The 13,952-nt window shown below is 35.7% G+C and overlaps 1 protein-coding gene across 3 annotated transcripts; it reads left to right on the plus strand.

Moving 5' to 3' along the window:
- Positions 1–3,251: 3,251 nt before the first annotated feature.
- On the plus strand, positions 3,252–10,292 carry LOC145213735 (uncharacterized). Of its 3 annotated transcripts, none has more exons than XM_080082120.1 (14): positions 3,252–3,352; positions 3,434–3,594; positions 3,666–3,843; positions 3,903–3,992; positions 4,044–4,104; positions 4,167–4,327; positions 4,493–4,756; positions 6,387–6,555; positions 6,935–7,181; positions 7,554–7,580; positions 8,386–8,532; positions 8,585–8,683; positions 8,975–9,059; positions 9,516–10,292. In XM_080082120.1, the coding sequence occupies exons 1-14, from the start codon at positions 3,286–3,288 to the stop codon at positions 9,587–9,589; spliced, it is 1,830 nt and encodes a 609-aa protein (XP_079938246.1). In that variant the 5' UTR covers positions 3,252–3,285; the 3' UTR covers positions 9,590–10,292. The 3 variants fall into 3 exon arrangements, with proteins under 3 accessions (XP_079938246.1, XP_079938247.1, XP_079938249.1); XM_080082121.1 differs by having other exon boundaries at positions 8,594–8,683; XM_080082123.1 differs by lacking the exon at positions 7,554–7,580.
- The last annotated feature ends 3,660 nt before the right edge of the window (positions 10,293–13,952 follow it).

The raw sequence follows: 13,952 nt of genomic DNA on the forward strand, positions 1-13,952 counted from the left end.
AAACACTTGCGGTCTCTTAAAACTACTTAGCGGTCACCCAAACCAAACCTTAAAAAAACCCTGACAAAACGATAATGGTTGATATTAACGTAGTTTTGCCGGACGTATTTGAATTTGGACTCACCGACAGTTTAACTCATTTTTGTGTGGATATGGATTAAGAAGATTAAAAACTTCTTGGCTATGGTCCTACTGATGTAGATGGTTGGTTCCTGTGGTGGGATTCAGCTTGTTCGCACCGGTTTTGTAGAACCGTCTCGCGAAACTTTAAAAAATCAGCGAACCGGTTAGCTTTACTGGTTACTTTCAATAGACTTATTATTGTAACAGAACCGGCTGAAAATATGACTTTTGTGATATAACCGGCTGACAAAAAAAATTTGATCCCACCACTGGTTGAGTCGTACTTTAGTCGTGAAAATAAAAAAATAAAAATTAAACTATAGTAGGCTACATAGCAGTGGTTCTCAAACTTTTTTGTTTCGCGACGCCTCTGGAAAAGTTTTCTGAACTTGCGACGCACCAGCAAATAAAAGTTAATGAGGAAACTTATTATTAAAGTTGTGTTTATTGATACAACAACAAAAAGACACGAAACGGAACTATTCTGCGACGCCCTTGGAAAATTGAAACGACGCACCAGGGCGTCGCGATGCACAGTTTGAGAACCACTGGTATAAAGTAAATGGGTCTTCTGTGACAACGCGTTTTTTTACTTAAATTTCAATTTACAAAAGAGGCAGTTGTTTGCGCTCAATTCCATGATTGTTTTAATCTTGTTAGTGACGTAATCAATTACGCTTGAAATATTCCCACACGAAGTAAGTTTATGAAACTAAACTACCGTAAGTTGATCCTCCATGTTGTTTGGGAAATTCTTTGTTCGGAATGAATTATAACTTCTAACAGGTATTAACCACAGGTTTCGCTTAGGTAAATTAAGGTAAAAATAAATGTTTCGATCATCTGTATAAATTTAGCTTGGACCGCAGGAAACTATTGACGTAAAAGTCGTAAACAGTCAAATAAATTCGACATCGAAATTGGGCTTGGCTATTCGGCTTTGGTTAAGACATTTTCAGTCCAAATTATTCACAAAAATCAGGAACCAAACCACATTTGGCCATCACTTTGGTCAAATACAGGCGTGCACAACTTGCGGCCCAGTATTTCTATTTGATAAAGAATTTAGAAAATATTTCTATCGCTGATAACCCAATAAACCAACAAAGATTATTCGTGGAAAGGCCATTGACATCTACTGAAAAATTAAAATTTTAAGAGGCTGTGTTTCAGTGAGTAAATCCCCACATGAAAAAAATCTGTGTAAATTAGTGTTTAAATACGTTACGCACTCAAGCGTGTCGATTTTTGAAGAATGGACTGGAAGAGAGAGAGGAGAAAAAACGAATGAGGAACGGCAACTAAAGGTTTATTGTTTAACGACACAAGCCTCTATTGTTGAAATATTCGTCGACTTCCTCTTGTATCAGACGAATGCGTGGGTAGAAAACTGTTCACTGGACTAATCACCTAAAAGTTATGGTTCAGTTTTTAGTGCTTTTTATGTCAAGATTTGTTGTGACAAGTTTTCTAGCATAATTTAAAGCTGTGTATTTTTTTCTCTGAAAGCTGGAATACATTTTAGGGAGTTTGAAGGTTTAAACTTTGAACTAAATTGAGAGTTGTAATGCACTAGGTGCGTTTAACATACTTTTTAACTATGTTTGTTTGATTTGGGAGTTTATTAAAACAGTTTATCTAGACATTTTTTTATCGTTAAATGACTGCAGTGTAAAACATTATTTTTTGACCAGAGAGGGTCCGTCTGATATTGTTTTTTGTTCAAACTTTTTTGTTTACCAATAAATGATAATAAAATTTTAAAAATTCATTTCTAGAGAGTCTCGAAAATTTAATTTAAGCCAATTTTCTAACATAAACAAACAAAAAAGTCTGATTGTACGTTTTTTCGCTTCTAGTAGTGGTCACAAGTAGTGATTCGCCAGCAAACCAGCAAAAATCAAAGGGAATTTTATAGGTCTTATGCAACCAGGCATGACTACAGCCTGGGAAAAGTGAAAGTTTAGTGGCAACGCACGTTAAAAATCGCTGTTTCGGTAGCAAAAGAAGAAAGTAATGTGCCCAGTGCCAGGTCGGCAGAGTATGGCAGCTGCACACGAAAATTTTGCACCAGAGGCATTTAATTGGCCTGTCCTCTTTTACTTGCTTTTCGCCTGCTGAAATTGGTCTTGCATGCGAACTTATGGGTCGCGCACGTGGGACATGTAGGTCCTGCACGCGCGAGATCTCGTCGGGAACTGCCATGTTCTGCAGACTGGCCCAGTGCGCTCTAGGGGTGAGTTGAAATGAAAAATACACGTAATAAGAGGTGTCGCATTTACTTTTTGTTTATGATACGTGACATAATTTTTGTCGAGAATTTTTTATTTATTTCTCGAGAATCGAGACTTGATTTTTTCGAGATTTCTCGAGAAGAAACTCTAGTCACAACCAAGCATGACTACCGACTTATCAATGAACCCTACAATCCACCTAGTGTGCTTTAGAATCAAAATTAAATGCAACATGATTTGCAATTTTTCAACAATCAAATGTAGATTTTTCACAAGAATTATAAAATACTTAGCATCAATGGTGAGATTCAAATTTTTTGTCAGCCGGTTCTATCACAAAAGTCATATTTTTCAGCCAGTTCTGGGACAAAAAGTCCATTGACAGTAATCAGTAATTCAAACTGGTTCGCTGATCTCATAAACTTTTGTGAGACGGTTCTATAGAACCGATGTGAACCGGCTGAATCCCACCACTGCTTAGCATATGGCAATAATTCAAAAATAAATACAATTCATATTTCTAAAATTTTAGCACAATACTTAGTGCCTTTTATGCATGCCAGCACAGAAACTTTTTTAAAAATATATCTTGTAAAAATAATACAAACATTGAAAATATATCATTGACTATGAACATCATATTTTTTCAAATAGTTTTTACCAGTTTTTTTTGGTTATTTGTATTGTCTGACATGTTTATTGTACAATATTTGATGTACAATAACTATAAGTTATTTTATCACATTAAAATTTACACATGTTATGTTACATGGTCACATCCAAAATATGCATTGGAAAAATTCAGGACTGGCATTTAAAAATTTTCTAAAATATATATTGGGCAAACTCTACACTAATCTGAAGGAAAAAATGCACCACATATTTTTTGTACAGAATTAGGTGAAGCAAAAAATTACTTATTGTGAAAATGCAAAGAAAAAAGTTAAAATGTATGCACTTTATCTTAACCTTGGTTTCAATCTTTGCTGTATCAGGTATGTATAAACTGTAAAATCTGTTGCATGTTTGTGTAATGAATGACAGGCAAAAAGTTACATCTGTGTGTTTTTTGGCAGTTAAAAGTGATGAAATTTTTGCAATCATGGGGAGAGACACTTCTATGCCATGTTATGATCCAACTATGGCCAGTGGATATGAGAGCTTGTTTGTTGATGTGGTGTTTACTCCTCCTCCTACTTCTCCACCTAAACAACCCTTTTCTGTTTGTCAGTATCAGGTAAATTGAATTTGCACAAAAACAAAAGCTATGTATGAAACTTAACAAAGTCATCACATTTTTCATTGTAGCCTGGTAACCAAGCTTTAGGGACTGTCCATGGCAGCTATCAGGGAAGAGTTGGATTTACATCTGTCGGTGCTTTAACCTTAAGTAGTGTAAGTTTGACAGACGAGGGTGTCTATACTTGCAGGCCTAATGCATTTGGTTTGGTGCCATCTTCTGTTGAAACAAATCTAACTGTGTATGGTAAGTTGCAACTGGATTGTATTTATAACTTACAATAAGAGCATTGTTTCTGTTAACAGTTACACCGACTGTGGAAGTTAGAAAAATAGAAGACCCACTTCTATCTGGCTCTGGGGAACTTCAAGCTGCAGCTTGTACAGCCTCAAATGGTATGTTTCTTATGTGTTTAAAAATATGAAATTACCTTAATTTACTTTTAGGAAAACCTCCTGCCAGTGTTGAATGGACTACAGACAGAAACTTGCAGTTTAATGAATCAACGTAAGTTTTTCACTTTAGGTTTTCATTTGTATTTTTTTAAAACCCAAGATCGTTATTTACAGATCAAATATTGCTACCTCAAGTCAAGCACAAGGGGAGACTGTTGAAAAAGTGCTCCATATTCGTCCGACAAAGTTTTACAATGGAAAATCTTTCTTTTGTGTTGTAAAGCACCCTGCTTTTGAGGAAAGCGTCAATAGAGTAGTTGTTTTAAATGTGACATGTAAGTTGGATGTCTTTTTTTGCAACGGGACAAACAAAGTTATCATTAAATAAGCTATTGCTGCCAGGCATAATGTATGACCAAGTATTGCTCATCCAGCAGTTTTATTGTAAACAATCGACGTTTCGACGTCCTATAAAAGTTATCATTAACTTGACGTTTTAGATCCTCCAGAAAAGGCTGTTGTTATTGTTAACAATGACAGAGATGGTCTTACATGTGAATCAGAAGGTAACCCACCACCAACTATAACATGGTTGATGCCACCGATTGCCCCAACCTCAACGTTTCGTGGAAAAACAGTGATGTTGATTTCGCCACAAGATCCTTCGCGAAGCAATGATTCCTACACATGTGTTGCAAGCAATGGGATTAGTCCAAACCAAAGAACAACTGTTACAACTGCTTTTGCTGTAACCTACGTGGAAAGTAAGAACTTTTGTTGTTGTTATTTAGGCACATAATTCCTGTTTGTGCAAATGAAAAATTAAAAAGGAGATGTTTTTATTTATTGTGTTTTTGTAAACAACATGATAATGTATTCTACTAATTCTGATAAAAACTTAACTAGTTACAGCTACCATATTTTGACGTTAACAAACATTTGTGACATTTGGTTAAATTATAAAAAGTTTGTTTGGACATGCCATCTACATATTAGGTGCTGATCATGTTGTATGCCCGTTATACTATTATACTAGGCACAAACTATTTGGTAAACCTGTTTCTCTGTACCGAGCTTGTATTGTGCACTTAAATAAGGTTCAGGTTACACTGTAACAAGATATTTGATGAATAACTTACTGTTTTCCTTTCTGGCTTGAAAAGGAGACATGTGTGAGAAACTTGGTTTGGCTTCAACATAAAAAACAGATTCCAAACCTACATATTGTCAAACTTTTTTCAGAAAACAAACCTTCCATATTGTTTCTTGATACACATGTTTTTTATATTTGGTGGTTTGGTTAGTTATGGGTCCCCTTCTATGAAGGGGACACATATTGTTTTTGTCCGTATTTTTCTTTCTTTTTTCTGTCTAACGCTGGTTTGTTAAACGCGTTTGGTCAAGAAAGAGTGCTCCAAATTTAATAAAATTTACACAAATGTTAGTTATTAATCCAAATTTGATCCTCCTGAAGTTTGACCCCAAATGACCCAGCGGTTCACCCGCAGGCCCCCAAAACGTATTTTTTTGAAAATGGCTGTACTGACTAAAGTACAGCATCTCTGAGTGATATGCTGTGTTGTTTGGTGCAATATCAGATAAGAATTTTGTATCTTTTTTTTTGATTCAACCATTTTCACCCCTTAAACCCCCAAATATTAAGTTTTAGGCCAAAAATACAAGCCCTAATGTGCTGAAATGTGAGACAATTGTTTGCAGTAGGTTATTCGTTCAGTACTTAAAATTTTGCCTTAATCGGCCAAATAGCCCATATATGTGTACACTGTCAGTCAGATAGAAGTCTCAACTCTCAAGGGAGTAATTCACTTGTTTACGATTAAGGCGGGTGAATGCAGCGGGATTGCTCAGCTTGACGTCCGGACAGACGTTTTACGAGACAGTCGTTTCGGTGATTAGAAATCAGCTGTTTTTGCGCAGCTATGCTATGTCGTTTTATTAAGTATCAAGCACATTTTCAGTTGTGGAAAATTGTGTTAAAAACTGACCTTGAACGACAATATCAAGGTCAAAGCATGAGATTAAATTAAAAGTATTTTTCCCATTCTTATGTACTGTTTTTTTGTAATTATATCATAATAATGATGCAAAAAGTTAAGGACAAAACTTTTAAAGCTGGGTTATTGCTAAAGTTGGTCAAGTTTTTTCTTAAGAATCTAAAAATAACCAGGACGTTAAATCTGCACAAACACGCTTGTGGGGACCCATCTGTTTTTGCTTGCAAAAACAATCATGTATGTAGATCAAATGATGTGTATAGTAAATTGGTAAATATCGTATAGAATATATAAAATGGAAGTATATCAGAAAGCCACCTTTCTAGTTATTAACTGGTTTGCTTCAATATACTGGTAAAGTTATTTTTTTGTTTTATAGTGACTCAACAAAGCAATGTGGGTGCAATTGTTGGAGGTGTAATTGGAGGTTTGGCACTCCTTGCTATAATTGTGCTGCTAGTGTATGTATTTTTGTTGAAACCTTCAAGAGAAAAAGACACTGGTCCTTACCAATATTCTGGCACCTCAATGATTTACAAGGAGAACAGGTAAATTTTGCCAGAGGTTTACTATTTGTTAGTTTAATAAAGTGTGTCCCAACTTACAAAGATTATCAGACATTTTTTACACTCGATTTTCTGAGTCACCAAACATGGATATAAGAGGATTACCAGTTGGGATTACTACGTCAAGTTACTTTCTCTTTAAAATTAACTTTTTTCTTTCAATGTATTGCCTGTTCTTAACGGAATTTGGGTAAACACAACATGCCAACTGAGATAATAACCTAATACTGATTGAATGTGTGGTATAAAAATATGGCATCCTGCCACTCCTTTAATTTTTAGTTTGTCCTGGATAATGTTTGGCTGTTTGTTTTTTGTGTGTCTAAAGCAGGCAGGTGTTTAGCTATGTACAAATTTACAGTGGTGGTCCACGTCCAACTATTGAGCATGCCAATGAAAGCCTAAACAGAAACCGACCTCCAAGTCCATCGGGACCTCCTCCAGAAGATAAGATGGATCGCAGCGATACATCCAGTGAATCAGACTCAGATGAAGGAAATCATGATGTTGATGTAGAAGTGAACCCAGCAACAAACCTGGTTGACCCTGACAGACAGGACAATGCTGAAATTGGTGGCATTGTCAGTCGCGCCTCAGTAAACTTTCAGGCAAGAAATAGTTTTGGGTTGCTGTATTTATTTGATAACACTCGTTTAGCATTACCTGTGCTACAGCAGAAAAAATGTCTGACAAATGGCGAAGTAGATTTATTTACAAAGCTTATTAACAAAGTTCAATATGGTATTTTTTCAACTTGTTAAAAAATACTGTTTTTGGTTTCTAATGCCACACAGTATTTACTGTTACATTATTTTCCTCAAATAGACCACTAGTAGAAATTTTTACAGTACTGAGATTTTATATGTCTGAAATGTAACTTGTCTTTGACATTTGCACCTAGTATGGCAATATAATTTAGTATACTTTTGTCTACTACTTTTTTTTTTCTTGCATTAAATTAAATTGTTGCTCTGAAACAGCCATACTGGAGACATTCAGTTTGTGAGGTTAGTACAAGCCCAACATGACCAGCATGTTTTATTGGTTGCATGAAGTCAAAGTCTTATTTTTGTTTTATTTTTTGCACTTTATTTTTTATGTTTACTGATTAAACTGCATAAATTTCAAACATTCATACCACATCATGTTTGACAAGTGCTATTGATAACCACTCTGCTCTGTTTTGTGACAACATTCGTTTGATGTTTTTGGGCTGTCATCAATGATTTGGAAGCGGTTATAAGCTTCCCTCCAGGCCACAAACTTAATTGCTGTGAAATGAATGGGTTCAGTAAAATCACGCATACCAACCAGCACTTGAGCTCATCAGACCATGAATGGGCAATGCTTCATACTTTTTCTCCTTTTTGCTTCACTTTGTATTTCACAAGGGTGACAAAAAGCTTAAACATATACAGATTATCTGTTAATCTGTCTATCACACTGATTAAACAGCATTTGTAAAGCATTGTCTACATTTAATGGGTGGTGTTATACATTTGCCCCATGCTTAGAAGGCAGTATTTCTTGATTCTGGCAGTAAAAATCAATAAATTTCTTGTGGAACAGATGTTTACTTGTAATGTCTGTCAGTAAATAAGTGACCAATATGTGGATGCTAACTTCATGCACCTGTTTTGTATCATTTTGTTTCCTTTTATTGTGACGAATTTTGATTTGAAACATCATAGTCACAGATAACCATTATTATCTGTTATTTGTTGATTTTGTTATCTTGTTGGCTTGGGGAAACCCTTTTGTACCTAAAAAGATGATTTTTTGATAGTTTTTTTTTTTACACATTTTACACAGAATCGCAGAAAACGTCCCAGCACTTCCCCAGCTCACCGACAAAGCCGCAGTGAAAACAATATGCCAAGGAAGGAGGAATCACCTGTACCTAATCCAAGGCAGAATGTGAGATATGACACGCCACCAGGAAATGACTATGATGATGATGTAAATAAACTTTAGCCTTGTTTGCTTAAATTTTATCTGTTGCTAAATATAGTTTTTACAGGATCAACTGATTCAGGATGAACGATACCAGGGTTACCCCAGTGAGGAATATGATGATCGATACCAACCACAATATGTTGGATACCCAGCTGTAAGTTTTGCTACTTCGGTAAAAACAAGTTAGGGCATTGTCTGGTATACTGTTAATACAAGATAACCTTTTAGACATTGGACTAAGGTTATCATGAATCACAAGAAAAAGTATAAAATATTTGTTTCAGGACAGATTATATTAAACCCAAATTTATTCCAAAAGGGACTATTGCATATTTTGTTTTGTTCTTGTGTTAAAGTCAGTGTAATACTGTTACAACATTTTTTGTGTGCAAGTTTTCTTTTAGGTTTAATGTAAAATTGTGATCCTTCAACAATGTTTATACAGGGTCGGCAGCCACCGAGGCGTATGGACAGCCTTCCACAGCACGAGCCTAAGTACACAGAAATCGATCATACTGGTTACCAAGGAGGTGTGTAAAATTTACCTTCATACCATTTATGGTGGATTGAAAAAAAGAGAGACACCCACTAGTTTTTTTTCAGTTTTTTATTTTGTTGATTGTAAGGAATAATAATAAATAAGAAAACTAGAACTACTGGCCCCAAATCTGATGTTTGTGAAAAGTAAATATTCTGATTTTTGGCAAACTGTGTTTGTTTGCTGGATAAATACCACAGGTTGCAATACAGTTTTTTAATAGTGTCATCCGGTAGCAAACTAGCAATATGTATTAAATATTCTACTTTCCTGCCAGTGTAAAAAAAAAAAAAAACTGGTATACCACTGTGAATTATATTTGCTGCACTTTCATCTTATTTGGTAGTCAATTAAACAAGAAAGTGAAGGTTCCCTTGGTTGCAATCACTAATACCATTCATTGATTAGTTAAAATTGCCTGTTTTATAACTCTTATGCTTACTTGCAGGACACAGAAGGCCGCAATTTGAAGAACCAGTGGAGTATGCTCAAATTCGACATGGGTATTCCCATGTGGTGTAACGAGCTTAATCAATGTCATTTTTAATGGAATGGACTTATATTACTTTCAAAGGAAATGATGAAGTTTTTTAAATAACATTTAAAAAACTGTGCTGCTTTTGAATGTGCGTATCGTGCACATGATTTTATTTGTGTATTAGCTTTTCCAGCTACTTTTATAGTCTGTTTGTAAATATATGTTTTTTGCTTTTGGTGCACAGTTTTAATTCATGTACTATACATACAAATCGATGCTAAAACCGACCACAAAAACAAGTTTCCACTGTTGTTTGGTTTTGTGCTGATTTCTATCGAGCAATTCCATGCAATACTATTCCTAAAGAACAACAAAGTTGATTTTCACTGGCAATTAAAGACATATAGCAGCAAAAAAATTTATGGTACACTTCCTACTTTTATGGTCATTTAAATGTGCGCTTTTTTGGTACATATTGGTGCTATTTGAACTGGCTGTGGTGCTTTTTATACGATTTTATCTCTTTGTTTGTGTTGCTTTGTATATTTCATGCACATTTTTTAAATGGTACGGTGCCTAGCAAGGTACGGTGCTCCCGTGAGCAAGTTTCTACGCAGACATTGCTCTGGCGCCACAAACATCACGTCATGCCGTGATAAACTTCCAATTTTTGCATACAAACCAATGTTGGCAGTTTCGCCAACTTTTCTGCATTTGCGTCTATAGTACAAAGTTCGAAAATCAAAATTTCTATTGAGTGATTTTTTTCACACAAAAACAGGGCAAAAAATAGTTTTTTGGTAAGTTTATTTATACCGGATACCGACAGTTCTAGAACTTCATCGCCGTTGGATCGTTTGCTTGAGTGATTGACGTGTGCAAACAAAGTAGGTCACCGACTGTTCGCTAGCTATGTGCAGTTTTCGCATGTCGGCACACGCAGCCTGATTTCGTGGTAAGTCGAGACAGATGCCGACATGAATTATTGAAATTCCTCATGTCTTTGCGACATCAATTTGCAACTTGGCGGGTAGGGGTAGATTAGGGTTATTTATGGACTTAAAATAGCAGCAACATCTTCCACAATAAAAGCTGAACTAAAAAACTTTACAAAGTTTTTGTGTGTAACGTGCACCTTCGGAAACATTGGACTAATTTGGTTCAATCGTGAAGAATTATCTGTTCACGTGACAGGGACACACGAGAAACTGTTACTGAATGTGAGACGATAAAGTGACAAATTACAATCACGAAAGTAATTTAAAGTGTATGAAAAAATCTGACCAAAAACCCTTGATGAGGCTCAGCGCCGCCTATAATTTTTTTTAAACAAAAACATTGTCAAACGATTGCGTAAATACGGTTGCTACAAACGTGCTCTGTTCAAGTTTCAATCCGAATCCCGACATTATACCCAATAACAACGTAGCTACTGGGTAAATGTTCAAAGGCGATATAAATTAGATCGTTGAGCGGTGCAAGACAATCTGATAGAACCAAACATAGCCGAAATTGTTGGGGTCACCTTGGATTTTACTACACCAAAATGGAAATATTAACTTTGCACCGTTTTACAGAGTAAAGTCAAAACTGAACTTAAGGACTGCAGTCACGGGAAGAGATTAAGATGTTCTCCACCAAACATAAAACTAAAAATGTTACCGAAAGATTTGCTTCAAAATAAACCATTTCGGCTACTTTTTTTGACTTGCTAATTGTGTCAAAAAAGTTATAAATTTTCACAGAAAAATCATTCCTTCAAACTAATCTAGCAAGTGACGTATGCTAATTAATGCTAACAATGAAAAATTGTCTTGGAAGGAGCATATTGATAAAATTTATCAAAAATGCAAGCGCAACCTTGCAATCGTGACAAAGATTAAAAATTACTTACATAAGGACACACTTTTGAGCCTGTATCATTCCCTTATTATGTCACACATTCGCTACTGTATAATAAACTGGCATCACGGTCAGTCAGTTCTGATCGCAAAATTACAGGGTATCTGCAATAAATTTATAAAAATCATATTTGGTGTTAAGGGCTCTAGCAATATTGAAGATGCTATGAAAAATAACGGCTTACCTACAATAAATCAGCTATATATATAATTGAGGTTTCAACATTTATGTTCAAGCATAACAATGATATGCTTCCATCCGCATTTGCTGATTACTTCAAAATTAACACTCCAAGCATCACCACGCGTGCCAACTCCAAATACCTCATACCCTATTATGGCACTTATACAAATCAGCAATCGATGCAATACATTGGCCCAAAAATATGGAATAGTATTCCAGAAGACCTTAGGAATACGAATTCTACAAGGCAATTTATTACAATTATCACTTCTTTTTATGTGCATGATGTGATAGCAACCTAAAACTGGAATGTAGCCGTTTGGTTCTCAGCGAAGCGCTTTTCTAGTTTTCAGGCCTCCACTCCACAAAGTCTCACTTATCAACGCACACTTGATACAACCACACTATATTTTTTGCCAATTGCGGAAAGTAACCCTGTATTTTCGTTACTAAAGTTGTCGATGTAACACGGAGTGCACTTTTGTTTTTTGTTTGTTTTTCATATCACTGACGTCGCCTCTTTTAACGTTAATGTTACGCCGCCATGTGTATTGTACATATCACTGCATGACCTAGTGCACTATTTATAATATTTTATATCACCCATAAATTTGCATTACTTTTTGTTTTTGTTTTTCACTTTGTAATCTACACACCCACAATGCTTGTTCTTTAAATGTAATAACGTCTTGAGCTCTTGGGTTAGATATTGCATATATTGTGGAACTGGTCACCTGCTGCTGTTTCTGTTTCTTGTTACAGGGAAATTTCATCCTTAAAGCGTCCGTTGAACAACCCTCAGTGACTTCACGTGCTGTCAATCGACTCCTATGCTGTGCCTTGTTTGTTTTTTTGTGTGTATTTGTTTTTTTAGGCTTATTTTGTTTTGTTATCTATTGTTGTTGTTTTTTATTTATTTATTTATCCTTTGAACTATTATAATAAAGATAATTATTTTTAATTCCATTTAATGTGAATATTTCAAACAAATTCTCTAATTAACAATTCAATAATAGTCCTAATCTAGGATTTAAATTTTTATCATCGTTGTGTGTGTTCTTCCTTCCGGCGCTTGAAACTATCCGACAGGGTTTCTTTCGGTGGTTTCTTTTCCTGTCGAACCCCACCCTCTTTCCTAACACGGGTGGTTAGTTTATAGGGCCCCCTCGACTGGTCCCACCAACGTTCCCTCCCCAGTCGTGTTAACCATCACTGCGCCAACCTCACTTTCTTGTGAGCCCCAGTCACATAACGCTTTATAATACGGTGTAGCTGCAGCGCGTTTTGGTATCATCCACCAATTGTGCCCTTTACTGTTTTGCGCTTAATAACGTTTTAACGTTGCGCAGCTATTTCCGGCTTGGTGATTGTTTTTAGTGCTATTGTGTCGCTATGTTGTCTTTCACCAAGCGAAATAAACTCAACTCAACTCAACAGTGATGGTATTTTCTTGTGTTGTAAATCTTTTTTACTTATTGCATGTATTATAGAGGACTTTTCGCGGAGACGGGGACGCAAGCGTTTTTTTTATAACGTGTGCGCGAAAACGTGCAAGTGTAAAACGTGTTCACTTATTTTTTAACACTATTTTTTCAAGCCAAAAAGCGCAATTAAGGCCAAAATGTGGATGCCTTTCAGGGTTGATAGCTTATGAGCTATGTCAGTATTTAATTTAACATTACTCAAAGCCCTTAATTGTTCTTTATAACATATAGGATGATTATAAGATGTCAAAATTATTTGGGCTCTCTCGTGGTCAACGTTAGCGGTTTGGGAGAGGTTGGGGGATTGGGGATATGAAAAGAAACTTAAAGTTAACCTTCAACTATTTTAAATGCTGATGTAGAGTACTTATATAACTTATGTTTTGTTGACCACGTTTTTGCACACTGTGCAAAAACATTTGTTGAAAGGGATCATGGGGATTTATCACAAGAGAGGAGAAAATGCCAATTGTGTTAATTAGTTGTAGCATTGTTTGAAAATGTGCGCACGTTGCACATTTTTGAAAAAGCGGGCACACATCTTCACATGCACATTGTGCAAATACTCCGCACAAACCCTGTCGTGGTAAATAGTTTATTGTTTATTGTTTGTCCGCCGATAAAGGTTCGAAATGATTTGTAGTCACTGTCGTATATGGCAAGGGAAAAAAACAAGGCTTCTTCACGTCAAGCAAACTAAAAAAATATGTCTTATTACCGGGACCAGTTACGAAAAACTACGTACCGGTATATGATTTATATGAATATTTAATTTATTTTGCCTAAGCTTTATAAGTTAGGGGAATTACCCAACGGTTCCTTCCCATTGTTTGTCTTG

This window comes from Phallusia mammillata, chromosome 2 (assembly GCF_965637545.1).
Source record: "Phallusia mammillata chromosome 2, kaPhaMamm4.hap1.1, whole genome shotgun sequence".
Taxonomy (NCBI): Eukaryota; Metazoa; Chordata; class Ascidiacea; order Phlebobranchia; family Ascidiidae; genus Phallusia; species Phallusia mammillata.